General features: G+C 49.2%; 1 protein-coding gene across 1 annotated transcript; it reads left to right on the plus strand.

The window, feature by feature from the left end:
* Positions 1–680: 680 nt before the first annotated feature.
* On the plus strand, positions 681–9,637 carry LOC138651053 (neural cell adhesion molecule 1-like). Its single transcript, XM_069740993.1, has 9 exons — positions 681–836; positions 3,248–3,331; positions 3,539–3,745; positions 3,865–4,008; positions 4,090–4,227; positions 5,086–5,197; positions 5,760–5,923; positions 6,208–6,391; positions 8,603–9,637. Exons 1-9 carry the CDS (start codon positions 773–775, stop codon positions 8,655–8,657), a joined length of 1,152 nt encoding a protein of 383 aa, XP_069597094.1. The 5' UTR covers positions 681–772; the 3' UTR covers positions 8,658–9,637.
* Positions 9,638–27,522: the final 17,885 nt, after the last annotated feature.

The raw sequence follows: 27,522 nt of genomic DNA on the forward strand, positions 1-27,522 counted from the left end.
GTTCCTCGCATCATGTTCTCATACACTTTATGCAGTATTAGCCCTCTGTGTCTGTACTGCTACATACTTAGGCAGGTAACTGGTTCATGCAGCTTTACATGAACACCTGAGCCTTACACTATAGCTGGTCCGAATAACTAAAGCAATTGTTACCATCCACCTCTCGTGTCTCCCCTTTTCCCCATAGTTTGTAGCTTGCGAGCAGCAGGGCCCTCACTCCTCCTGGTATCTGTTTTGAACTGTATTTCTGTTATGCTGTAATGTCTATTGTCTGTACAAGTCCCCTCTATAATTTGTAAAGTGCTGCGGAATATGTTGGCGCTATATAAATAAAAATTATTATTATATTATCCACAGCGGTCGGGGTTTCCATCCCTCATTGCTGTTTTAACCACTTAACTGGAAAAAAATAATTCAAAGAGCGTTAAGAAAAAACTTTTTCTTCGCTTCACATCTGTTATATCTGGTCTGTTCTCTCTTTTCTGGACAGTCAGGGTAGATATTAGTCGGGTCCATAGAACACAATGGGCCTCCTCCTGTCTTCTGCAGCCTTCCTTCCTCCCAGCACAGACCCTCTGGTCCCATGTCCCCCTCCCCCACACCCTCCTTTCCTCTCCCCTATGGTCTCTGGAGCCTGCAGTTCTCTCTGTGGCGCCTCACAGACTCTAGGATGACATGGTGGGGAGGAGGGGGCTGCAGGGCAGGTCAGGGACCCCCGGGTATAAAGCCCCAGTCACCAGCATGCACCAGACACCGCCACCAGGACCACAAGATGCTGAACATGTCCCCACAAGGAGGCTCAGCCCTCTTATTCCTGCTGCTGCTGAGCATCTCAGGTGAGAACTTCTTACTCCAGCTGCTACATTATAACATTCTATCACTATTCTCTCAGTGTCATTTCCATCTCTTATCTCTTTTTTTACTTTCTGCACAATACTTATTATTTTCTTTTAATTTCTCCAATTATTTCCAGATATGTCATTATTATTAATGCTCAATATACATTTAGATTTATTTTTTAATAGGAAAAAAAAGTATATATATATATATATATATGTATAGAGAGAGAGAGAGAAAAAGTTTTTTTTTTTTTTTAAAGTTACATGTGAGGTATTGTAAAAATTGGGGGACTTTATTGACAATTTTTTTCCAATATGTCTCATTCTTCACTTTCATTTCATTTAGGGTGATGAAGGGGAGTGGTTTTTTTTTCTCCCGTTATTCTTCCTAAAATGTGCATATTACTTACTATTATTATTTTCCAGCTAAAGTTTTTTTTTTCTGTTGAATTTTGAAGTAAAAAAATAGTGATAGATAAATAGATATATAATAGATAAATAGATAATAGATAGACAATAGATAAATTGATAGATATATAACAGATAGATAACAGATAGATAATAAATAGATAATAGGTTAGATAAATATATAATATATAGATAATAGATATATAATAGATAATAAATATATAATAGATAGATAACATAGATAATAAATAGATAATAGATAAATAATAGATAGAATTCCTAACAATATATGTTAATCACTAAGCCCGCCCACTGGACTCTTAAGCATAGATAAATGTATTATACGTTGGACAGAATCTCTTCCCTGTTATTCCCGGGATGAATACTGCGGCGGACACACGTCATTGTCAGCGAGCGCAGGACGAACAATGAATCGAGACGGATCAGCGGATGCTCTGGACCTCGTCCAACTCTCCCTCAGGAGAAAATAACGTTCATTGCTTTAGTGATGAATTTCACCTGCGCTTTATGTAGAATTTTATTGTCGTTTTCCTTGTTGTTGTTGCTCCGCTTTAGATTTTGCTACAGATTGTAAAAAAAAAAAAAAATTCCAATAAAATTGTGCAACAACGCAGCCAATGTAATGATAGAATACGGAGACGTCCGAGCGTTTACCGCGTGGATGAATATGTACCGGCAAATAATCAGAGATTACTCGCTGCTCCGCGCCTCGGGACCTGAGATCTGAGCGAGGGCAGAAAAATTGGCTAAAATTGTTATTTTATTCATGGGCGGACCTTCACCTCAATATTAGTGTGATGTTCTTCCTTAATTCTTGGGGGGAGTAAATATTTAATTATCAGTATTTTTCCTTCAGTTTTTCGATACAGCTCGTCTTTAATTTTTGGCTTCATTTAATTATTGGGTGGGGTATTCCATTAATTTCGTGATGGAGTTATTCTTTGATTTTAGGGTGGAGTTTGCAATTCTTGGTTGTAGATTTTTTTAGTTTTTGGGTGCAGCTATCCCTTGATTATGGGTGGAGTATTTCTTTAATGTGTTGATGGTTATATCCTTTGATTTTGGGGGCGGTGTGCTCTTTTAATTCATGGGTGTAATTCTCCTTCATGTTTTGGGGGCAGCTACCCTTTGATTTCTGGGTGGGGTACTTTATTAGGTAGAGTGTCCATTAAATTATTGGGTGGAGTTTTCTAATGTTTATGGTGCTATCCTTCAGTCACATATAATCCTTGGGTGTAGACTTCCTTTAATTTTTGGGTGCAGCTATCCCTTGATTTTGGGTGGAGTATTCCTTTAATGTGTTGATGGTTATATCCTTTGATTTTTGGGCGGAGTGCTCTTTTAATTCATGGGTGTAATTTTCCTTTAATTTTTGGGTGCAGCTACCCTTTGATTCTTAGGTGGAGTATTTCTTTAATACTTTTATGGATACATCTTTTGATTCTTGGGTGGGGCGCTCTTTTAATTCATGGGTCTAGTTTTCTTTCAGATTTTGGGTGCGGCTATCCTTTAGATTCTTAGTTAGAGCATTGTTTTAATTATTGGATGGAGTTTTCTATGATGGAGCTATCCATTGATTACATATAATTCTTGGGTTAAGTTTTCCTTTAATTTTTAGATGAAGCTCTTTTTTTGACACTTGAGTGGAGATTTCCTTTAATTCTTGGGCGGAGAGTTCCTTTAATTCTTGGGCGGAGAGTTCCTTTAATTCTTGGGCGGAGAGTTCCTTTAATTCTTCGATGGAGATTCCCTTTAATTCTTGGGTGGAGAGTTCCTTTAATTCTTGGGAAGGTTCTCCTTTAATTCTCAGAATTGTCCCTTTATTCTTCGGTTGTTACAATTAGTTATTTACTAATTGTACTATTTACTATTTACCTTAGTTGGAATTTATTATTTTCTGTAAATATTTTATATAAGGAGGTTTTTCCAATGTTGATTTATGTGATCCAGAAATTAATTGTGATTTTTTTTCCCTTTAGTTTTCGGCTCTAAGCCCGGACTGGAGATCATCCCATCTAACGGAGAGATTTTCCTTGGAGAAGGGAAGGATTTTCTATGTAAATGTAAGAATCACATGTAAAGCGCCATGGAATAAATGGCGCTATTATTATTATTATATGTTCTGATTACAATGTAACAATTATACGTTTGCATTTATGACACCACCAGGGGGCGACACTGACAACCTCTGACGCACGACATGCCGGCTGGTTGTCAGCAGTTGTCAGTAAATCCTCCCTGACGCCGGATCCTCGTATTTCTTCTTACAGCTAATGTTGAAGCCACAATAAAATGGATTTTTGATAATGAGGAGATTGAGGATGAAGAAGGTCGCTACAAGCAAAAAGACATCGATGAGAGCGTGCGCAGTCTGTACGTGACGGCATCCAAGGTGGAGCCCGAGCGCCTGATCCAGTGCCACGCCGAGAGCGAGTCCGGAGAGACTTCGACCGCGGAGATCAAACTGAGGATCATCAGTGAGTTGTGGTCAGACATCATGTATTGCTCTGCGGCGCCCCTAGAGGTCCAAATGTGCTAACGCAATGATATTCCGCGATAAGAAAAAAAATCGGAAATTTCTCTTTAATTCCAACAGAGAAACCCACATTTGTGAAGGATGTGGAGACGCGGAAGGAATTCACTGCAGACACCACGGCGAAGCTGCCCTGTGATGTGGAGGGGATCCCGCGCCCCCAAGTGACCTGGTACCGATATGGGACAGCGATCACCCCCCTCCCAGGTCAGCGCCGGACCCTTCTATACCTACGATCCATTGCCCCCCATGGACGCCCCCATCACAGTCCTATGACTTTCCCCACAGGTCACCTCTCTGCCGGCACCGACGGCACGCTGACCATAGAGAGGATCCGGCTGTCCGACGCCGGCGTGTACTACTGCACGGCGTATGTCAGCGAGAGGAATGAGAGGGCCTATAAGAACGTGTCCGTCATCGTCAACGGTGAGACCCCAGAACCGGTCTACTGGTACACACGCTGTCCGCTAACACTCCAGACATGATGTATCAGGGGTGCCGGACCCCCATATAAGTGTCAGGGGGTGCCGGACCCCCATATAACAGTGTCAGGGGGTGCCGGACCCCCATATAACAGTGTCAGGGGGTGCCGGACCCCCATATAACAGTGTCAGGGGGTGCCGGACCCCCATATAACAGTGTCAGGGGGTGCCGGACCCCCATATAACAGTGTCAGGGGGTGCAGAACCCCCATATAACAGTGTCAGGGGGTGACGGACCCCCATATGACAGTGTCAGGGGTGACGGACCCCATATGACAGTGTCAGGGGTGACGGACCCCATATGACAGTGTCAGGGGTGACGGACCCCATATAACAGTATCAGGGGTGACGGACCCCATATAACAGTGTCAGGGGGTGACGGACCCCATATAACAGTGTCAGGGGGTGACGGACCCCATATAACAGTGTCAGGGGGTGACGGACCCCATATAACAGTGTCAGGGGGTGACGGACCCCATATAACAGTGTCAGGGGGTGACGGACCCCATATAACAGTGTCAGGGGGTGACGGACCCCGTATAACAGTGTCAGAGGGTGACGGACCCCATATAACAGTGTCAGGGGGTGACGGACCCCATATAACAGTGTCAGGGGTGACAGAACCCATATAAGTGTCAGGGGTGACGGACCCCATATAACAGTGTCAGGGGTAACGGACCCCATATAACAGTGTCAGGGGGTGACGGACCCCATATAACAGTGTCAGGGGTAACGGACCCCTCTCCGGTGGTCTCTGCGCACCGCCTCCGTCCTGTCTGACCGCCGTCTCCTCTTTCCGCAGCTGCTCCCATCGTTCACTTCAACACCACAAACCCCAACATCACATCCGGATCCAACGTCTCCTTCACCTGCGATGTGAGCGGCCACCCGGCCCCCCGGATCACCTGGAGGAAGTGAGTGAGGCCGCACGATGGGGGGAGTAGTACTGCAAGGGAGACGGGGCACAGCATGGCTTAGATACGCCACCTGAGCGGACCGTATCACACAGGGGAGGATTAGATACACGGCTCAGCAGACAGTATCACACAGGAGAGGATTAGATACACGGCTCAGCAGTCAGTATCACACAGGATAGGATTAGATACACGGCTCAGCAGACAGTATCACACAGGAGAGGATTAGATACACGGCTCTGCAGTCAGTATCACACAGGACAGGATTAGATACACGGCTCAGCAGTCAGTATCACACAGGAGAGGATTAGATACACGGCTCAGCAGTATCACATAGGAGAGGATTAGATACACGGCTCAGCAGACAGTATCACACAGGAGAGGATTAGATACATGGCTCAGCAGTCAGTATCACACAGGAGAGGATTAGATACACTGCTCAGCAGACAGTATCACACAGGAGAGGATTAGATACACGGCTCAGCAGTCAGTATCACACAGGAGAGGATTAGATACACGGCTCAGCAGCCCTTGGGTCCTTAGTTGCTCGTTGTCTTCACAGGGGGGATGAGGACGTTCCTGTTGATGGGCAGAAGTACGTCCTGAGCGCTGACCGGCTGCAGCTGTCGATCACGGAGCTGGACGCGTCTGATGGAGGAGAATACACCTGTCAGGCTGTGAACAGCTACGGGGAGCACAACACCACACTGCGGCTGCAGGTCATCGGTGAGCGCACCGGCGGGGGGCTACAGGGCACACCGTCCCTGGTGGGCAGGAGAACGCTGCACTCGCTGCCCTTCATCCAACACTGCTCAGTCTCCCCAGCCTGAAATGGCTGATAACAGAGAGCAAAGGTGCCATTCATCAGGCAGTGACTGCACAGTTTCCCTTTAAGCCCAGGTTTCTGCATCTGATGGACATTGGTGACGTTTCTTCTTATTAATGACGATGTTTTAGCATTTCTTGCCATGTTCCTTCTCATGAGTCTTCACCGGCCGCTGCCTCTTCAGATCTCCCTCAGGGTGTCGGAGCCGGAGTGATCGCCGGGATCATCATCCTCATCTTCTTGGTGACTCTTCTGGCCGTGGACCTGACCTGCTACAGAACCAGGCGCCGAGGCTTCCTCATGCACTTCGCCACCAATGTGCTGGGCCGGACAACCCCGAGAGTCATCCTGGACGAGAACGATGTCAAGTGAGTGTCAGCGAGGCCAACGCTACTGATGAGCGAGAATACTCGATACTCGGGTCTCCCAGAGAGCGCTCAGCTGGCCTCCGAGTATGTGGATGTGCTCGGAGAGTTCGTTTTCCTTGCCTCAGCTGCATGATTTACAGCTGCTAGACAGGCTGAATACATGTGGGAATTCCCTAACAGACAGGCATTCCTCACATGTGTTCAGCCTGTCTAGCAGCCGTAAATCATGCAGCTGCCAGACTAAAACAACTACTCCAACTATATCTCCGAGCACTAACAAATACTCGGAGACCACCCAAGCAACGAGTATACTCGCTCATCACTAGTCGGCACATATCATCCAGAGCTGCACTCACTATTCTGCTGGTGCAGTCACTGTGTACATACATTACATTACTGATCCTGAGTTACATCCTGTATTATACCCCAGAGCTGCACTCACTATTCTGCTGGTGCAGTCACTGTGTACATAGATTACTGATCCTGAGTTACATCCTGTATTATACCCCAGAGCTGCACTCACTATTCTGCTGGTGCAGTCACTGTGTACATACATTACATTACTGATCCTGAGTTACATCCTGTATTATCCTCCAGAGCTGCACTCACTATTCTGCTGTTGCAGTCACTGTGTACATACATTACATTACTGATCCTGAGTTACATCCTGTATTATCCTCCAGAGCTGCACTCACTATTCTGCTGGTGCAGTCACTGTGTACATACAATACATTACTGATCCTGAGTTACATCCTGTATTATACTCCAGAGCTGCACTCACTATTCTGCTGGTGCAGTCACTGTGTACATACAATACATTACTGATCCTGAGTTACATCCTGTATTATACTCCAGAGCTGCACTCACTATTCTGCTGGTGCAGTCACTGTGTACATACATTACTGATCCTGAGTTACATCCTGTATTATACTCCAGAGCGGCACTCACTATTCTGCTCATCACTGTGTACAATGATAGTGTAGGCAGCTTTCTCTGGCGATTTACTTTCAGGGTCATGTTTTCTGTATATTGGACACTGCAGCGTTTGTTGGAGGATTTGTTTGTCTAAAGCTTGTTGAGTATTTTCAGTAAGAACCAGCAGACTTGTGATTACAGCTCTGGAGTATAATACAGGAGGTAACTCAGGATCAGTAATGTAATGTATGTACACAGTTACTGCACCAGCAGAATAGTGAGTGCAGCTCTGGAGTATAATACAGGATGTAACTCAGGATCAGTAATGTAATGTATGTACACAGTGACTTCACCAGCAGAATAGTGAGTGCAGCTCTGGAGTATAATACAGGATGTAACTCAGGATCAGTAATGTAATGTATGTACACAGTGACTGCACCAGCAGAATAGTGAGTGCAGCTCTGGGGTATAATACAGGATGCAACGCAGGATCAGTAATGTAATGTATGTACTCAGTGACTGCACCAGCAGAATAGTGAGTGCAGCTCTGGAGTATAATACAGGAGGTAACTCAGGATCAGTAATGTAATGTATGTACACAGTGACTGTACCAGGAGAATAGTGAGTGCAGCTCTGGGGTATAATACAGGAGGTAACTCAGGATCAGTAATGTAATGTATGCACACAGTGACTGCACCAGCAGAATAGTGAGTGCAGCTCTGGGGTATAATACAGGATGTAACTCAGGATCAGTAATGTAATGTATGTACATAGTGACTGCACCAGCAGAATAGTGAGTGCAGCTCTGGGGTATAATACAGGATGTAACTCAGGATCAGTAATGTAATGTATGCACACAGTGACTGCACCAGCAGAATAGTGAGTGCAGCTCTGGAGTATAATACAGGAGGTAACTCAGGATCAGTAATGTAATGTATGTACACAGTGACTGTACCAGGAGAATAGTGAGTGCAGCTCTGGAGTATAATACAGGAGGTAACTCAGGATCAGTAATGTAATGTATGCACACAGTGACTGCACCAGCAGAATAGTGAGTGCAGCTCTGGAGTATAATACAGGAGGTAACTCAGGATCAGTAATGTAATGTATGTACACAGTGACTGTACCAGGAGAATAGTGAGTGCAGCTCTGGGGTATAATACAGGATGTAACTCAGGATCAGTAATGTAATGTATGTACACAGTGACTGCACCAGCAGAATAGTGAGTGCAGCTCTGGAGTATAATACATGAGTTTTTTGTCCGTTGTCGTGTGATATATATGATTCTCTTGCAGGAAGCAGACAGCGGATAAGAGCCACGTGGTGAACGTTTCCGGCATTGACGCCTGACGCACGACGTCTTCCTGTGGATGGTGCAGAAGATGATGGATCCGATCCTCATCACCTTGCTGTGAGGACGCTGCACTGTATACCTATACTACAACTCCCAGCATGTTGCCAATGCAGCATCTGTTTGGTAACAGTTTTAAGAGGATAATACTTCAATTTTGTCTGACAAATTTAACCCTTGCTGATTACTAAATTGATGGCGCCACGACCCGGACTTGCACTACCTCCATTGATTTTGGGAATCGGCAGCGGTCACCTCTCCCCTTTGAGGACGGTTCTCGGGATGTGTATTTTGATGCATTTCTCCTTTATCGGAAGCCCCCTTTGTAAATATGACGGCCCCCTGGAGAATATGGCAGCTATGCAGTCAGACCAATTAATATCAATCATAGCCAATGATTATATGAGTTACTGATGTATTAATTACCACACAGTCCCCACTCTTTGCACCCCCCCCCCCCCATAATGAAGTAAGAGCAATTAAATAAATAATTCAGTTTTACAGAATGAAAAGTTTTGCAACTTCCTAATAGATTTTTATCTTTTAGTCCCTTTCAAGATCTCCGTTTGCTATCAATGAATTGGACCCCTTTACTCTATACAGGTCTAATACTTCCCATTTCTGAGGGTTTGTTACAATGTATCAGCACAGGTAACAATCAGGAGCACAATTGAGAGATGTGAGGTTTGTTACAATGTATCAGTGTAGAGGATCCTTAAACCTCACTTCTCTCAAGTGTCCTGAACTCCTGGCCCTTCCTTGTGCTGATACATTGTAACAAACTGTCAGCTGTGTGAAGAACCATTAATTTCTAAAAGAACTACTGGTAAATGTAAACTTCTGTAAAGTTTTTTATTTTTTTTTATATATTGTACAGAGAATGATGGCCACCCCTGTGTATTATATGATCATGTACAGAGATTATCTATTGACTCCTTGTGTGGCAATCTGCCCAATCATCGCAATAAAGAGAATTCTTAAAGAAACAGTACATGGATGTGTGATGTGTATGACCAGGCACCGCTTATATCGCACACGCTGCAGTACTTGTAAATGGCCACGAGATGGCAGCAACGACCTACTGTGGTTCAGACTCTGCAGGATCAGAGACAGGTGGGAGTGAGGGAGCTGAGATGCAGAGAGCTATGGATGTAGATGAGGACAGTGAAGCCCCCGGAGGTGGATGTGGGGGGCACATACTTCTCTTCAAACAAAGCATTAGCTGAGTCGTGTATCTAGCCATCACGTATGACACTTTTCTCAGTTCTACGCCCCAAATCATGTGTGACCCTTGGCTCAGTACTACTCCCCCCATCATATATGACCCTTGGCTCAGTACTACTCCCCCCAACATATATGACCCTTGGCTCGGTACTACTCCCCCCATCATGTGTGACCCTTGGCTCAGTACCACTCCCCCCATCGTGTATGACCCTTGGCTCAGTACTACTCCCCCCAACATATATGACCCTTGGCTCGGTACTACTCCCCCCATGTGTGACCCTTGGCTCGGTACTACTCCCCCTATCATATATGACCCTTGGCTCAGTACTACTCCCCCCATCATGTGTGACCCTTGGCTCAGTACTACTCCCCCCATCGTGTATGACCCTTGGCTCAGTACTACTCCCCCCATCGTGTATGACCCTTGGCTCAGTACTACTCCCCCCATCATATATGACCCTTGGCTCAGTACTACTCCCCCCAACATATATGACCCTTGGCTCGGTACTACTCCCCCCATCATGTGTGACCCTTGGCTCAGTACTACTCCCCCCATCATATATGACCCTTGGCTCAGTACTACTCCCCCCAACATATATGACCCTTGGCTCAGTACTACTCCCCCCATCATATATGACCCTTGGCTCAGTACTACTCCCCCATCATATATGACCCTTGGCTCAGTACTACTCCCCCCATCATATATGACCCTTGGCTCAGTACTACTCCCCCATCATATATGACCCTTGGCTCAGTACTACTCCCCCATTATGTGTGACCCTTGGCTCAGTACTGCTCCCCCCATCATATATGACCCTTGGCACAGTACTACTCCCCCCATCATATATGACCCTTGGCTCAGTACTACTCCCCCCATCATATATGACCCTTGGCTCAGTACTACTCCCCCCATCATATATGACCCTTGGCACAGTACTACTCCCCCCATCATGTATGACACTTGGCTCAGTACTACTCCCACCATCATGTATGACCCTTGGCTCAGTACTACTCCCCTCATCATATATGACCCTTGGCTCAGTACTACTCCTCCCATCATATATGACCCTTGGCACAGTACTACTCCCCCCATCATGTATGACACTTGGCTCAGTACTACTCCCACCATCATGTATGACCCTTGGCTCAGTACTACTCCCCTCATCATATATGACCCTTGGCTCAGTACTACTCCTCCCATCATATATGACCCTTGGCACAGTACTACTCCCCCCATCATGTATGACACTTGGCTCAGTACTACTCCCACCATCATGTATGACCCTTGGCTCAGTACTACTCCCCCCATCATATATGACACTTGGCTCAGTACTACTCCCCCCATCATATATGACCCTTGGCTCAGTACTACTCCCCCCATCATGTATGACCCTTGGCTCAGTACTACTCCCCCAATCATATATGACCCTTGGCTCAGTACTACTCCCCCCATCACATATGACCCTTGGCTCAGTACTACTCCCCCCATCACATATGACCCTTGGCTCAGTACTACTCCCCCCATCACATATGACCCTTGGCTCAGTACTACTCCCCCCATCATATATGACCCTTGGCTCAGTACTACTCCCCCCATCATATATGACCCTTGGCTCAGTACTACTCCCCCATCATATATGGCCCTTGGCTCAGTACTACTCCCCCATCATATATGGCCCTTGGCTCAGTACTACTCCCCCATTATGTGTGACCCTTGGCTCAGTACTACTCCCCCCAGCATATATGACCCTTGGCTCAGTACTACTCCCCCATCATATATGGCCCTTGGCTCAGTACTACTCCCCCCATCATATATGACCCTTGGCTCAGTACTACTCCCCCATCATATATGACACTTGGCTCAGTACTACTCCCCCATCATATATGGCCCTTGGCTCAGTACTACTCCCCCCATCATATATGACACTTGGCTCAGTACTACTCCCCCCATCATATATGGCCCTTGGCTCAGTACTACTCCCCCCATCATATATGACCCTTGGCTCAGTACTACTCCCCCATCATATATGACACTTGGCTCAGTACTACTCCCCCCAGCATATATGACCCTTGGCTCAGTACTACTCCCCCATCATATATGGCCCTTGGCTCAGTACTACTCCCCCCAGCATATATGACCCTTGGCTCAGTACTACTCCCCCATCATATATGACCCTTGGCTCAGTACTACTCCCCCATCATATATGACACTTGGCTCAGTACTACTCCCCCCATCATATATGGCCCTTGGCTCAGTACTACTCCCCCCATCATATATGACACTTGGCTCAGTACTACTCCCCCATCATATATGGCCCTTGGCTCAGTACTACTCCCCCCAGCATATATGACCCTTGGCTCAGTACTACTCCCCCCATCATATATGACACTTGGCTCAGTACTACTCCCCCCATCATGTATGACCCTTGGCTCAGTACTACTCCCCCCAGCATATATGACCCTTGGCTCAGTACTACTCCCCCATCATATATGGCCCTTGGCTCAGTACTACTCCCCCCATCATATATGACACTTGGCTCAGTACTACTCCCCCATCATATATGGCCCTTGGCTCAGTACTACTCCCCCCAGCATATATGACCCTTGGCTCAGTACTACTCCCCCCATCATATATGACACTTGGCTCAGTACTACTCCCCCCATCATGTATGGCCCTTGGCTCAGTACTACTCCCCCCAGCATATATGACCCTTGGCTCTGTACTACTCCCCCCATCATGTATGACCCTTGGCTCAGTACTACTCCCCCCATCATATATGACCCTTGGCTCAGTACTACTCCCCCATCATATATGACCCTTGGCTCAGTACTACTCCCCCCATCATATATGACCCTTGGCTCAGTACTACTCCCCCCATCATATATGACCCTTGGCTCTGTACTACTCCCCCCATCATGTATGACCCTTGGCTCAGTACTACTCCCCCCATCATATATGACCCTTGGCTCAGTACTACTCCCCCCATCATGTATGACCCTTGGCTCAGTACTACTCCCCCCATCATATATGACCCTTGGCTCAGTACTACTCCCCCCATCATATATGACCCTTGGCTCAGTACTACTCCCCCATCATATATGACCCTTGGCTCAGTACTACTCCCCCATCATATATGACCCTTGGCTCAGTACTACTCCCCCATCATATATGGCCCTTGGCTCAGTACTACTCCCCCCATCATATATGACCCTTGGCTCAGTACTACTCCCCCCATCATATATGACCCTTGGCTCAGTACTACTCCCCCATCATATATGGCCCTTGGCTCAGTACTACTCCCCCCAGCATATATGACCCTTGGCTCAGTACTACTCCCCCATCATATATGGCCCTTGGCTCAGTACTACTCCCCCCATCATATATGACCCTTGGCTCAGTACTACTCCCCCCATCATATATGACCCTTGGCTCAGTACTACTCCCCCCATCATATATGGCCCTTGGCTCAGTACTACTCCCCCCATCATATATGACCCTTGGCTCAGTACTACTCCCCCCATCATATATGACCCTTGGCTCAGTACTACTCCCCCCAGCATATATGACCCTTGGCTCAGTACTACTCCCCCATCATATATGGCCCTTGGCTCAGTACTACTCCCCCCAGCATATATGACCCTTGGCTCAGTACTACTCCCCCATCATATATGACCCTTGGCTCAGTACTACTCCCCCATCATATATGACCCTTGGCTCAGTACTACTCCCCCCATCATATATGACCCTTGGCTCAGTACTACTCCCCCCAGCATATATGACCCTTGGCTCAGTACTACTCCCCCATCATATATGGCCCTTGGCTCAGTACTACTCCCCCCATCATATATGACCCTTGGCTCAGTACTACTCCCCCCATCATATATGGCCCTTGGCTCAGTACTACTCCCCCCATCATATATGACCCTTGGCTCAGTACTACTCCCCCCATCATATATGACCCTTGGCTCAGTACTACTCCCCCCAGCATATATGACCCTTGGCTCAGTACTACTCCCCCATCATATATGGCCCTTGGCTCAGTACTACTCCCCCCAGCATATATGACCCTTGGCTCAGTACTACTCCCCCATCATATATGGCCCTTGGCTCAGTACTACTCCCCCCATCATATATGACCCTTGGCTCAGTACTACTCCCCCATCATATATGACCCTTGGCTCAGTACTACTCCCCCCATCATATATGACCCTTGGCTCAGTACTACTCCCCCCAGCATATATGACCCTTGGCTCAGTACTACTCCCCCCATCATATATGACCCTTGGCTCAGTACTACTCCCCCATCATATATGACCCTTGGCTCAGTACTACTCCCCCATCATATATGACACTTGGCTCAGTACTACTCCCCCAGCATATATGACCCTTGGCTCAGTACTACTCCCCCCATCATATATGACACTTGGCTCAGTACTACTCCCCCCAGCATATATGACCCTTGGCTCAGTACTACTCCCCCCATCATATATGACACTTGGCTCAGTACTACTCCCCCCATCATATATGACCCTTGGCTCAGTACTACTCCCCCCATCATATATGACACTTGGCTCAGTACTACTCCCCCCAGCATATATGACCCTTGGCTCAGTACTACTCCCCCCATCATATATGACCCTTGGCTCAGTACTACTCCCCCCATCATATATGGCCCTTGGCTCAGTACTACTCCCCCATCATATATGGCCCTTGGCTCAGTACTACTCCCCCCATCATATATGACACTTGGCTCAGTACTACTCCCCCCAGCATATATGACCCTTGGCTCAGTACTACTCCCCCCATCATATATGACACTTGGCTCAGTACTACTCCCCCCATCATATATGACCCTTGGCTCAGTACTACTCCCCCCATCATATATGACACTTGGCTCAGTACTACTCCCCCCAGCATATATGACCCTTGGCTCAGTACTACTCCCCCCATCATATATGACCCTTGGCTCAGTACTACTCCCCCCATCATATATGGCCCTTGGCTCAGTACTACTCCCCCATCATATATGACCCTTGGCTCAGTACTACTCCCCCCATCATATATGACCCTTGGCTCAGTACTACTCCCCCCATCATATATGGCCCTTGGCTCAGTACTACTCCCCCAGCATATATGACCCTTGGCTCAGTACTACTCCCCCCATCATATATGACACTTGGCTCAGTACTACTCCCCCCAGCATATATGACCCTTGGCTCAGTACTACTCCCCCCATCATATATGACCCTTGGCTCAGTACTACTCCCCCCATCATATATGGCCCTTGGCTCAGTACTACTCCCCCCATCATATATGACACTTGGCTCAGTACTACTCCCCCCAGCATATATGACCCTTGGCTCAGTACTACTCCTCCCATCATATATGGCCCTTGGCTCAGTACTACTCCCCCATCATATATGGCCCTTGGCTCAGTACTACTCCCCCCATCATATATGACCCTTGGCTCAGTACTACTCCCCCCATCATATATGGCCCTTGGCTCAGTACTACTCCCCCATCATATATGGCCCTTGGCTCAGTACTACTCCCCCCATCATATATGACCCTTGGCTCAGTACTACTCCCCCCATCATATATGGCCCTTGGCTCAGTACTACTCCCCCCATCATATATGACACTTGGCTCAGTACTACTCCCCCCAGCATATATGACCCTTGGCTCAGTACTACTCCTCCCATCATATATGGCCCTTGGCTCAGTACTACTCCCCCATCATATATGGCCCTTGGCTCAGTACTACTCCCCCCATCATATATGACCCTTGGCTCAGTACTACTCCCCCCATCATATATGGCCCTTGGCTCAGTACTACTCCCCCATCATATATGGCCCTTGGCTCAGTACTACTCCCCCCATCATATATGACCCTTGGCTCAGTACTACTCCCCCCATCATATATGACCCTTGGCTCAGTACTACTCCCCCCATCATATATGACCCTTGGCTCAGTACTACTCCCCCCATCATATATGACCCTTGGCTCAGTACTACTCCCCCCATCATATATGGCCCTTGGCTCAGTACTACTCCCCCCATCATATATGACACTTGGCTCAGTACTACTCCCCCCATCATATATGACCCTTGGCTCAGTACTACTCCCCCATCATATATGACCCTTGGCTCAGTACTACTCCCCCATCATATATGACACTTGGCTCAGTACTACTCCCCCATCATATATGGCCCTTGGCTCAGTACTACTCCCCCCATCATATATGACCCTTGGCTCAGTACTACTCCCCCATCATATATGACACTTGGCTCAGTACTACTCCCCCATCATATATGACCCTTGGCTCAGTACTACTCCCCCCATCATATATGACCCTTGGCTCAGTACTACTCCCCCCATCATATATGACCCTTGGCTCGGTACTACTCCCCCCATCATATATGACCCTTGGCTCAGTACTACTCCCCCCATCATATATGGCCCTTGGCTCAGTACTACTCCCCCCATCATATATGACACTTGGCTCAGTACTACTCCCCCCATCATATATGACCCTTGGCTCAGTACTACTCCCCCATCATATATGACCCTTGGCTCAGTACTACTCCCCCCATCATGTATGACGCTTGTGTGGTGGCGCCGGATGTTGCAGGAGGGCCAGCTGGGGCATGTAGTCCCCCTGGCAGCAGATAATGATGTGACGGTAGTGCCCCTGTGGATGTATGGGACCCCGGGGCCGCTCCGGTAGCGCTGGTTCGGGGTCTCTCTCGGTATACTGTGCCTGTGGTGGTCTCTCCTCAGGACAGGTAGGGTCGCGGCCTCTCAGGGAGCATCGTTCTCCTCACCTGCTATTAGAGGCAGCGCAGTCCCAGATACATTATCACACTGACGGACGGACCCTCACACATCGCCTCTGTGGAGACACACGACGTGTGCTCGTCCTCACGGTTCTGGGCCTACTGTGCCCTATAGCCGGGGGCAGGTGGATGGAAGTCAGTGGCCAGGAGGGAACAAGGTAACCAGCATGGAGGAGACACGTGCAGCAGCGTCCTCTCTCCTCACAGGTGGAGACACACTGTGCCGGCAGCAGGAACCGCCCACAACTGGGCGTTACCTCAGGAAGTGAGCGGGTCCTGAGCTGGAGGCTCCGCCCATCCGTTACCATGGCAGCTTGTTGTGAGGAGAGGAGTCACCTAGCGTTCATACACACATTGGCCAGTAGATGGCAGCACAGCACAGCTATGAGTCGTCAGTATACAATGCAATGTATTCCATCTCCTCACTCACAGCCCGAACTAATCCTGACACACTGCAACAAATCTACTGCCACACCACAACTGCCACATTGAGCAGCAGCAGAGTTGGTACCGGGATACCACCCTCGGCTCAGTACTGCTCCCCCCATCATACATGACACTTGGCTCAGTACTGCTCCCCCCATCATACATGACACTTGGCTCAGTACTACTCCCCCCATCATTCATGACACTTGGCTCAGTACTACTCCACCCATCATTCATGACACTTGGCTCAGTACTACTCCCCCCATCATGTATGACACTTGGCTCAGTACTACTCCCCCATCATGTGTGACACTTGGCTCAGTACTACTCCCCCCATCCTGTGTGGCCCTTTGCTCAGTACTACTCCCCCCATCAGGCAGAGCTGCGGTGGTCCTGCTGCCAGTGATAGCAGCAGATGTGTCAGGAGACATCGCGGCTCTTACACCACCATCCTGGGGTCTCTGCTGAGCCGTGATGAAATCCCCTCCTAGGACTTGTGTCTGACAACCTGGGTGTCCGTCCTGACAACCCCCGAGGGGTCTCCCAGCTCCTCCACCCAGTAGTGGAATCTTAGGCCCGAATTATTGGGAGACTTTACTAGTAATGGTCTTTTCATATAGATCAAAGGGTCTTCTCTGGCCCCCAGGCAGGGGCGGAGTATAATAGGGTCAATCTGGGTGGTTGCCCAGGACCCAGTGGTGTGGGAGGAAGGGGGCGCTGGGCTACCGCTCAGATTGCCCACCGCCATCAGGGCATTACTGCCCTGACTGTCGTATGGGCCCGGTGGGCAGAAGGGGCCCACATCGGGCCCCGTCTCATCTGCTCACCGGGCCCCTACCGGCGCTGCGGCAGTTTAACGCTATTGATGTGCGGGTGCGTGCCCGCATCTCAATAGTTAACAGCTGCCAGCCAATCGGAGGCTGGCAGCTGACATCAGCCGCAGCACGCACGTCGCCAGCGTCTGAGGTCATTGTCGGTCGCCAGCGAGTCAGCGCTGCTGGAGGGAGCTTCACCGCTGGAGCACGGACAGGTGAGGAGAACTCTGTTTTTTTTAATTGCGAACGGCAATCCGGGCGACCAAGGCCAGTATGCTGGACACACTGGGTATATACTGGACCTGTGGGCACAGCTGGGGAAGATCACTGAGCACTGGTAGGACATGGTATATACCTGTGGGCACAGCTGGGGAAGATCACTGAGCACTGGTAGGACATGGTATATACCTGTGGGCACATCTGGGGGAGATCACTGGGCACTGGTAGGGCATGGTATATACCTGTGGGCACAGCTGGGGAAGATCACTGAGCACTGGTAGGACATGGTATATACCTGTGGGCACAGCTGGGGAAGATCACTGAGCACTGGTAGGACATGGTATATACCTGTGGGCACAGCTGGGGAAGATCACTGGGCACTGGTAGGACATGGTATATACCTGTGGGCACATCTGGGGGAGATCACTGGGCACTGGTAGGGCATGGTATATACCTGTGGGCACAGCTGGGGAAGATCACTGGGCACTGGTAGGGCATGGTATATACCTGTGGGCACAGCTGGGGGACATCACTGGGCACTGGTAGGGCATGGTATATACCTGTGGGCACATCTGGGGAAGATCACTGGGCACTGGTAGGGCATGGTATATACCTGTGGGCACAGCTGGGAAAGATCACTGGGCACTGGTAGGGCATGGTATATACCTGTGGGCACAGCTGGGGGACATCACTGGGAACTGGTAGGGCATGGTATATACCTGTGGGCACAGCTGGTGGACATCACTGGGCACTGGTAGGACATGGTATATACCTGTGGGCACAGCTTGGGGAGATCACTTGGCACTGGTAGGGCATGGTATATACCTGTGGGCACAGCTGGGGGAGATCACTGGGCACTGGTAGGACATGGTATATACCTGTGGGCACAGCTTGGGGAGATCACTTGGCACTGGTAGGGCATGGTATATACCTGTGGGCACAGCTGGGGAAGATCACTGGGCACTGGTAGGGCATGGTATATACCTGTGGGCACAGCTGGGGGACATCACTGGGCACTAGTAGGGCATGGTATATACCTGTGGGCACAGCTGGGGAAGATCACTGGGCACTGGTAGGGCATGGTATATACCTGTGGGCACAGCTGGGGGACATCACTGGGAACTGGTAGGGCATGGTATATACCTGTGGGCACAGCTGGTGGACATCACTGGGCACTGGTAGGACATGGTATATACCTGTGGGCACAGCTTGGGGAGATCACTTGGCACTGGTAGGGCATGGTATATACCTGTGGGCACAGCTGGGGGAGATCACTGGGCACTGGTAGGGCATGGTATATACCTGTGGGCACATCTGGGGGAGATCACTGGGCACTGGTAGGGCATGGTATATACCTGTGGGCACAGCTGGGGGAGATCACTGGGCACTGGTAGGACATGGTATATACCTGTGGGCACAGCCGGGGGAGATCACTGGGCACTGGTAGGGCATGGTATATACCTGTGGGCACAGCTGGGGGAGATCACTGGGCACTGGTAGAACATGGTATATACCTGTGGGCACAGCTGGGGGATATCACTAGGCACTGGTAGGACATGGTATATACCTGTGGGCACAGCTGGGGGAGATCACTGGGCACTGGTAGGACATGGTATATACCTGTGGGCACAGCTAGCTGGGGGAGATTACTGGGCACTGGTAGGACATGGTATATACCTGTGGGCACAGCTGGGGACATCACTGGGCACTGGTAGGGCATGGTATATACCTGTGGGCACAGCCGGGGGAGATCACTGGGCACTGGTAGGACATGGCATATACCTGTGGGCACAGCCGGGGGAGATCACTGGGCACTGGTAGGACATGGCATATACCTGTGGGCACAGCTGGGGGAGATCACTGGGCACTGGTGGTAGGACATGGTATATACCTGTGGGCACAGCTGGGGGAGATCACTGGGCACTGGTAGGGCATGGTATATACCTGTCGGCACAGCTGGGGGAGATCACTGGGCACTGGTAGGGCATGGTATATACCTGTGGGCACAGCTGGGGGAGATCACTGGGCACTGGTAGGGCATGGTATATACCTGTGGGCACAGCTGGGGGATATCACTGGGCACTGGTAGGACATGGTGTATATACCTGTGGGCACAGCCGGGGGATATCACTGGGCACTGGTAGGGCATGGTATATACCTGTGGGCACAGCTGGGGGACATCACTGGGAACTGATAGGGCATGGTATATACCTGTGGGCACAGCTGGTGGACATCACTGGGCGCTGGTAGGACATGGTATATACCTGTGGGCACAGCTTGGGGAGATCACTTGGCACTGGTAGGGCATGGTATATACCTGTGGGCACAGCTGGGGGAGATCACTGGGCACTGGTAGGGCATGGTATATACCTGTGGGCACATCTGGGGGAGATCACTGGGCACTGGTAGGGCATGGTATATACCTGTGGGCACAGCTGGGGGAGATCACTGGGCACTGGTAGGACATGGTATATACCTGTGGGCACAGCTGGGGGATATCACTAGGCACTGGTAGGACATGGTATATACCTGTGGGCACAGCTGGGGGAGATAACTGGGCACTGGTAGGACATGGTATATACCTGTGGGCACAGCTAGCTGGGGGAGATTACTGGGCACTGGTAGGACATGGTATATACCTGTGGGCACAGCTGGGGACATCACTAGGCACTGGTAGGGCATGGTATATACCTGTGGGCACAGCCGGGGGAGATCACTGGGCACTGGTAGGACATGGCATATACCTGTGGGCACAGCCGGGGGAGATCACTGGGCACTGGTAGGACATGGCATATACCTGTGGGCACAGCTGGGGGAGATCACTGGGCACTGGTGGTAGGACATGGTATATACCTGTGGGCACAGCTGGGGGAGATCACTGGGCACTGGTAGGGCATGGTATATACCTGTGGGCACAGCTGGGGGAGATCACTGGGCACTGGTAGGACATGGTATATACCTGTGGGCACAGCCGGGGGAGATCACTGGGCACTGGTAGGACATGGTATATACCTGTGGGCACAGCTAGCTGGGGGAGATCACTGGGCACTGGTAGGGCATGGTATATAATTGTGGGCATAGCTGGCGGAGATCACTGGGCACTGGTAGGGCATGGTATATACCTGTGGGCATAGCTGGCGGAGATCACTGGGCACTGGTAGGGCATGGTATATAATTGTGGGCATAGCTGGCGGAGATCACTGGGCACTGGTAGGGCATGGTATATACCTGTGGGCATAGCTGGCGGAGATCACTGGGCACTGGTAGGGCATGGTATATACCTGTGGGCATAGCTGGCGGAGATCACTGGGCACTGGTAGGGCATGGCATATACCTGTGGGCACAGCTAGCTGGGGGACATCACTGGGCACTGGTAGGACATGGTATATACCTGTGGGCACAGCTGGGGGACATCACTGGGCACTGGTAGGACATGGTATATACCTGTGGGCACAGCTAGCTGGGGGACATCACTGGGCACTGGTAGGACATGGTATATACCTGTGGGCACAGCTGGGGGACATCACTGGGCACTGGTAGGACATGGTATATACCTGTGGGCACAGCTAGCTGGGGGACATCACTGGGCACTGGTAGGACATGGTATATACCTGTGGGCACAGCTGGGGGACATCACTGGGCACGGGTGGATGTGTTTTTTCTGCACATTAGAACATGAGTTGGCCATGACCTTGGGTTGCAGTACTCTAGCGCCATCCGCAGGCCCGGCCCGGCGCTGCACCCTGTTTTTTCCGGTCCCTCTTTCCAGTGTTTTTCTTGTTTATTCTTTTACGTTGGAGTTTTATGAAAACTTCCTGATGCCAAGTCTGGAAGTGCAGAACATTCCGCTGCCAGGAAATGGCGCTGGGGCGCTGCCAGGAGCCGCTGGTGGGAGAAAGATTAGTGGAACTTTGAGCAATAAGGACAAGAAGAAAAGCAGAATTTGGAGACATGACTCCCCCGTAAGACAGAGCGGCCACTGACCCCATGAAACTTTCGGAACCATCAGAATAAGAAAAAAGTTCTGCAACTTTCTAATATTCTCCCCCAATTACGAGATCTCTGCTTGCTGACAGTGAATGAAACATAATGAGACCTTATTGTTCTCATAGCAGATGATTGTATCCAGTCTGCACAATCCTCTGTGAGATAAACATTCTGCACTGATACATTGTAACAAACCATCAGAGCCGGAGAGATTAATGAATCTAATAAACCATCAGCTGTGAGCAGAATTCGGAATGTTTCCAGCTGTGGGTAGAAATATGAATATTTACATTCACTGACAGCTGGCGGGGGTCTGCGGAGTGTCAGCACAGCGATTAGGCGCAGGTGTTGGGGTGGTCTGTCTGCAGCTGATGATACACAGAGGATGGAGCAGTTTATTCCATATATACAGAGGATTATATGGACTAGATGAAAGTGTAACGAACCTCCAGCTGTGAAAAAGTCATAAAGGGCCTCAAAATGGAAAGATGGGATCTGACAGCAAGCAGAGGTGCTGAAAACGGCGAAAAGCGAATGACGTTTAATTACTGTAAGTTTAGGTAGGGAAAAGTTCTGGATTTTTGCAATAAACTCTGTAACGATTCTGTGAGAGTTCCCAGATCTTTGGTCCTGAACATTCTTGTTTACAGAGAGCAGATGTTTTGATACAAAGTATTCACCTTGGATACATCAGTGCAAAGAGGCCACAGAAGATAATGCGAAATGAAACATTGTAACAGATTCTCAGCTGTGAGAAGTCAGTGCAGGCCTTTCAGCCTCTGCAGGTAGTTTAGAATGTTTCCATTCACTGACAACAAGCAGAAATCCTGGAACCGGTGATGAATCGGTCTTAAAGGGGTTTTCTGGTTTCTTAAAATCCCCCACTCCTGGATTTGGCTACAAATACTGATGTAAAATACTGACCAAATACTGACCAAATACTGACCAAATACTGATCGTGTGACGGCAGCCTAAATAGAATGTAATCTAATTAACGTGGTGGATGGAGTGGCCGATGTCCCCAGCCTGTGAGGCCCCTGAGGGGCCCGGGGGGGAGGTCGACCTTCATTCCTGTCTTCTTCCCTCCAATTGGAGATTTCTCGCCGCCTACGCTCCGCTGGCGTTTACGCTTGGACCCGATTTCCCAATTTTCTCAGAAAACAAGCAAATTTCCTTGAGGATCTTGGCACGGTAGAAACCCGAGAGCCGCAGCCAGCGATGATGTCAGATGAGGGGCCCCTGAGCCTCTACAGAGACCACCGCTCTCATCAGCCGGAAAGAGGCAGCCAAGGACTACTACTCCAAGGGAGTACACAGCACTACAACCCTCATCATGGTCTGCTGTATCTAATCCTATCCTTTGTGATACGGTCTCCTGAGCCATGTATCTAATCCTCTCCTGTGTGATACCGTCTGCTGAGCTGTGTATCTAATCCTCTCCTGTATGATACTGTCTGCTGAGCCGTGTATCTAATCCTCTCCTGTATGATACTGTCTGCTGAGCTGTGTATCTAATCCTCTCCTGTGTGATACTGACCGCTGAGCTGTGTATCTAATCCTCTCCTGTGTGATACTGACTGCTGAGCCGTGTATCTAATCCTCTCCTGTGTGATACTGACCGCTGAGCTGTGTATCTAATCCTCTCCTGTGTGATACTGACTGCTGAGCTGTGTATCTAATCCTCTCCTTTGTGATACTGACTGCTGAGCCGTGTATCTAATCCTCTCCTGTATGATACTGACTGCTGAGCCGTGTATCTAATCCTCTCCTGTGTGATACTGACCGCTGAGCTGTGTATCTAATCCTCTCCTGTGTGATACTGACTGCTGAGCTGTGTATCTAATCCTCTCCTGTGTGATACTGTCTTCTGTACCTAATCCTCTCCTGTGATGCTGTCTGCTAAGCAGTGTATCTAATCCTATCCTGTGTGATACTGACTGCTGAGCCGTGTATCTAATCCTCTCCTGTGTGATACTGTCTGCTGAGCCGTGTATCTAATCCTATCCTGTGTGATACTGTCTGCTGAGCCGTGTATCTAATCCTCTCCTGTGTGACTGCTGAGCCATGTATCTAATCCTCTCCTGTGTGATACTGTCTGCTGAGTTGTGTATCTAATCCTCTCCTGTGTGATACTGACTGCTGAGCCGTGTATCTAATCCTTTCCTGTGTGATACTGTCTTCTGTACCTAATCCTCTCCTGTGATACTGTCTGCTAAGCAGTGTATCTAATCCTATCCTGTGTGATACTGACTGCTGAGCCGTGTATCTAATCCTCTCCTGTGTGATACTGTCTCCTGAGCCGTGTATCTAATCCTATCCTGTGTGATACTGTCTGCTGAGCTGTGTATCTAATCCTCTCCTGTGTGATACTGTCTCCTGAACCGTGTATCTAATCCTATCCTGTGTGATACTGTCTGCTGAGCCGTGTATCTAATCCTCTCCTGTGTGATACTGTCTGCTGAGCCGTGTATCTAATCCTCTCCTGTGTGATACTGTCTGCTGAGCTGTGTATCTAATCCTCTCCTGTGTGATACTGTCTCCTGAGCCGTGTATCTAATCCTATCCTGTGTGATACTGTCTGCTGAGCCGTGTATCTAATCCTCTCCTGTGTGATACTGTCTGCTGAGCCGTGTATCTAATCCTCTCCTGTGTGATACTGTCTGCTGAGCCGTGTATCTAATCCTATTTTGTATGATACTGTCTGCTGAGAAGTGTATCTAATCCTCTCCTGTGTGATACGATCTGCTGAGCTCTGTATCTAATCCTATCCTGTGTGATACTGTCTGCTGAGCTGTGTATCTAATCCTATCCTGTGTGATACTGTCTGCTGAGCTGTGTATCTAATCCTATCCTGTGTGATACTGTCTTCTGTACCTAATCCTATCCTGTGTGATACTGTCTGCTAAGCCGTGTATCTAATCCTATCCTGTGTGATACTGTCTGCTGAGCTGTGTATCTAATCCTCTCCTGTGTGATACTGTCTGCTGAGCCGTGTATCTAATCCTCCCCTGTGTGATACTGTCTTCTGTACCTAATCCTCTCCTGTGATACTGTCTGCTAAGCAGTGTATCTAATCCTATCCTGTGTGATACTGACTGATGGGCCGTGTATCTAATCCTCTCCTGTGTGATACTGTCTGCTGAGCTGTGTATCTAATCCTCTCCTGTGAGATACTGACTGCTGAGCTGTGTATCTAATCCTATCCTGTGTGATACTGCCGTCTGTATCTAATCCTCTCCTGTGTGATATTGTCTGCTGAGCTGTGTATCTAATCCTCTCCTGTGAGATACTGACTGCTGAGCTGTGTATCTAATCCTATCCTGTGTGATACTGCCGTCTGTATCTAATCCTCTCCTGTGTGATACTGTCTGCTAAGCCGTGTATCTAATCCTATCCTGTGATACTGTCTGCTGAGCTGTGTATCTAATCCTCTCCTGTGATACTGACTGCTGAGCTGTGTATCTAATCCTCTCCTGTGTGATACTGACTGCTGAGCTGTGTATCTAATCCTCTCCTGTGTGATACTGACTGCTGAGCTGTGTATCTAATCCTCTCCTGTGTGATACTGACTGCTGAGCCGTGTATCTAATCCTCTCCTGTGTGATACTGACTGCTGAGCTGTGTATCTAATCCTCTCCTGTGTGATACTGACTGCTGAGCTGTGTATCTAATCCTCTCCTGTGTGATACTGACTGCTGAGCTGTGTATCTAATCCTCTCCTGTGTGATACTGACTGCTGAGCCGTGTATCTAATCCTCTCCTGTGTGATAATGTCTTCTGTACCTAATCCTCTCCTGTGTGATACTGTCTGCTGAGCCCTGTATCTATCTATGTGATACTGGACAGAAACTATTTTGTCTCTGTTCACTGACAACAAGCATTGAGTGCTACAATTAATAACTGCCACATTGCATTTTGTGGACATTGCATGGATGATGTATTGTAGACGGGTCCCTGCATGCTCATGTGTGGGCTCAGGTGCAGACTCAGGTGCGGGCTTAGATGCAGGTGCAGGTTCAAGCTCAGGTGCAGGTTGAAGCTCAGGTGCGGGCTCATGTGCAGGTTCAAGCTCAGGTGCGGGCTAAGGCGCAGGTTCAAGCTCAGGTGCGGGCTAAGGCGCAGGTTCAAGCTCAGGTATGGGCTCAGGTGCAGGCTTAGGTATAAGCTCAAGTGCATGCTCAAGTGCAAGCTCTGGTGCGGGCTCATGTGTGGGCTCAGGTACAAACGTAGGTGCAGGCTTAGGAACAGGTGCAGGCTCAGGCACAGGTTCAAGCTCAGGTGAGGGCTCAGGTGCAGGTTCAAGCTCAGGTGTGAGCTAAGGTGCAGGCTTAGTTATAGGCTCAAGTTCAGGCTCACCAGCTCTAGTGCAGCTCATGTGTGGGCTCAGGTGCAGGCTTAGTTATAGGCTCTAGTGCAGCTCATGTGTGGGCTCAGGTGCAGGCTTAGTTATAGGCTCTAGTGCGGGCTCATGTGTGGGCTCAGGTGCAGGCTTAGTTATAGGCTCTAGTGCGGGCTCATGTGTGGGCTCAGGTGCAGGCTTAAGCACAGGTTTAGGCTCAAGTGCAGGCTCAGGTGCAAGCTCTGGTGTGAGCTCAGGTGCAGACTCAGGTGTGTGCTCAGGTGTGGGCCGGTCCGATAGACATGTGGTGACCCGATCCTCGCCCCATTAGGAGCAGCAGGCAGCTGCTGGAGTGGGCTCTTCTGCAATGTTCTCAGATCTGTCAGTTCTGCCTGATCCGGGGCATTTGGCAGGGGGCCCAGGCGCGATGACATTTCTGCGGTCTCAGCTAATGGGACATTTCTGGGAATCTGCTTTAACCTCTTGATATTTTGTGATGAGAACTAGTGTTAAATTTTTGGTTGTAGAAATCACTTTCTGATCTTGTTATTTTCTCCTTATTGTCCAAATACACAAAATAACGAAATGGCAGCCGGGGAGAAGCTCATGGCAGCCACTGTACGTCAGGTCAGGATGGAAAGCAGGTCTGGTGCTGTGCACTACAAGATTCAGCATGCCTAGCAAAGGTGCTGTACTCTAAATATGAAAGGGAGCTCTGAAACCTTCTAACAACAAAATGGATCTGTCAGCAACAGCATTTTGTCAGAGAGGCATCCATCAGCGAGTGTGTCCCTACTCAGAGGAACATCCATCAGCAAGTGTGTCCCTGCTCCCAGATGGATCCATCAGCAAGTGTGTTCCTGCTCCCAGATGGATCCATCAGCAAGTGTATCCCTGCTCCCAGATGGATCCATCAGCAAGTGTGTTCCTGCTCCCAGATGGATCCATCAGCAAGTGTGTTCCTGCTCCCTGATGGATCCATCAGCAAGTGTATCCCTGCTCCCAGATGGATCCAT

Source organism: Ranitomeya imitator, chromosome 10 (assembly GCF_032444005.1).
Source record: "Ranitomeya imitator isolate aRanImi1 chromosome 10, aRanImi1.pri, whole genome shotgun sequence".
In the NCBI taxonomy this organism is placed as follows: Eukaryota; Metazoa; Chordata; class Amphibia; order Anura; family Dendrobatidae; genus Ranitomeya; species Ranitomeya imitator.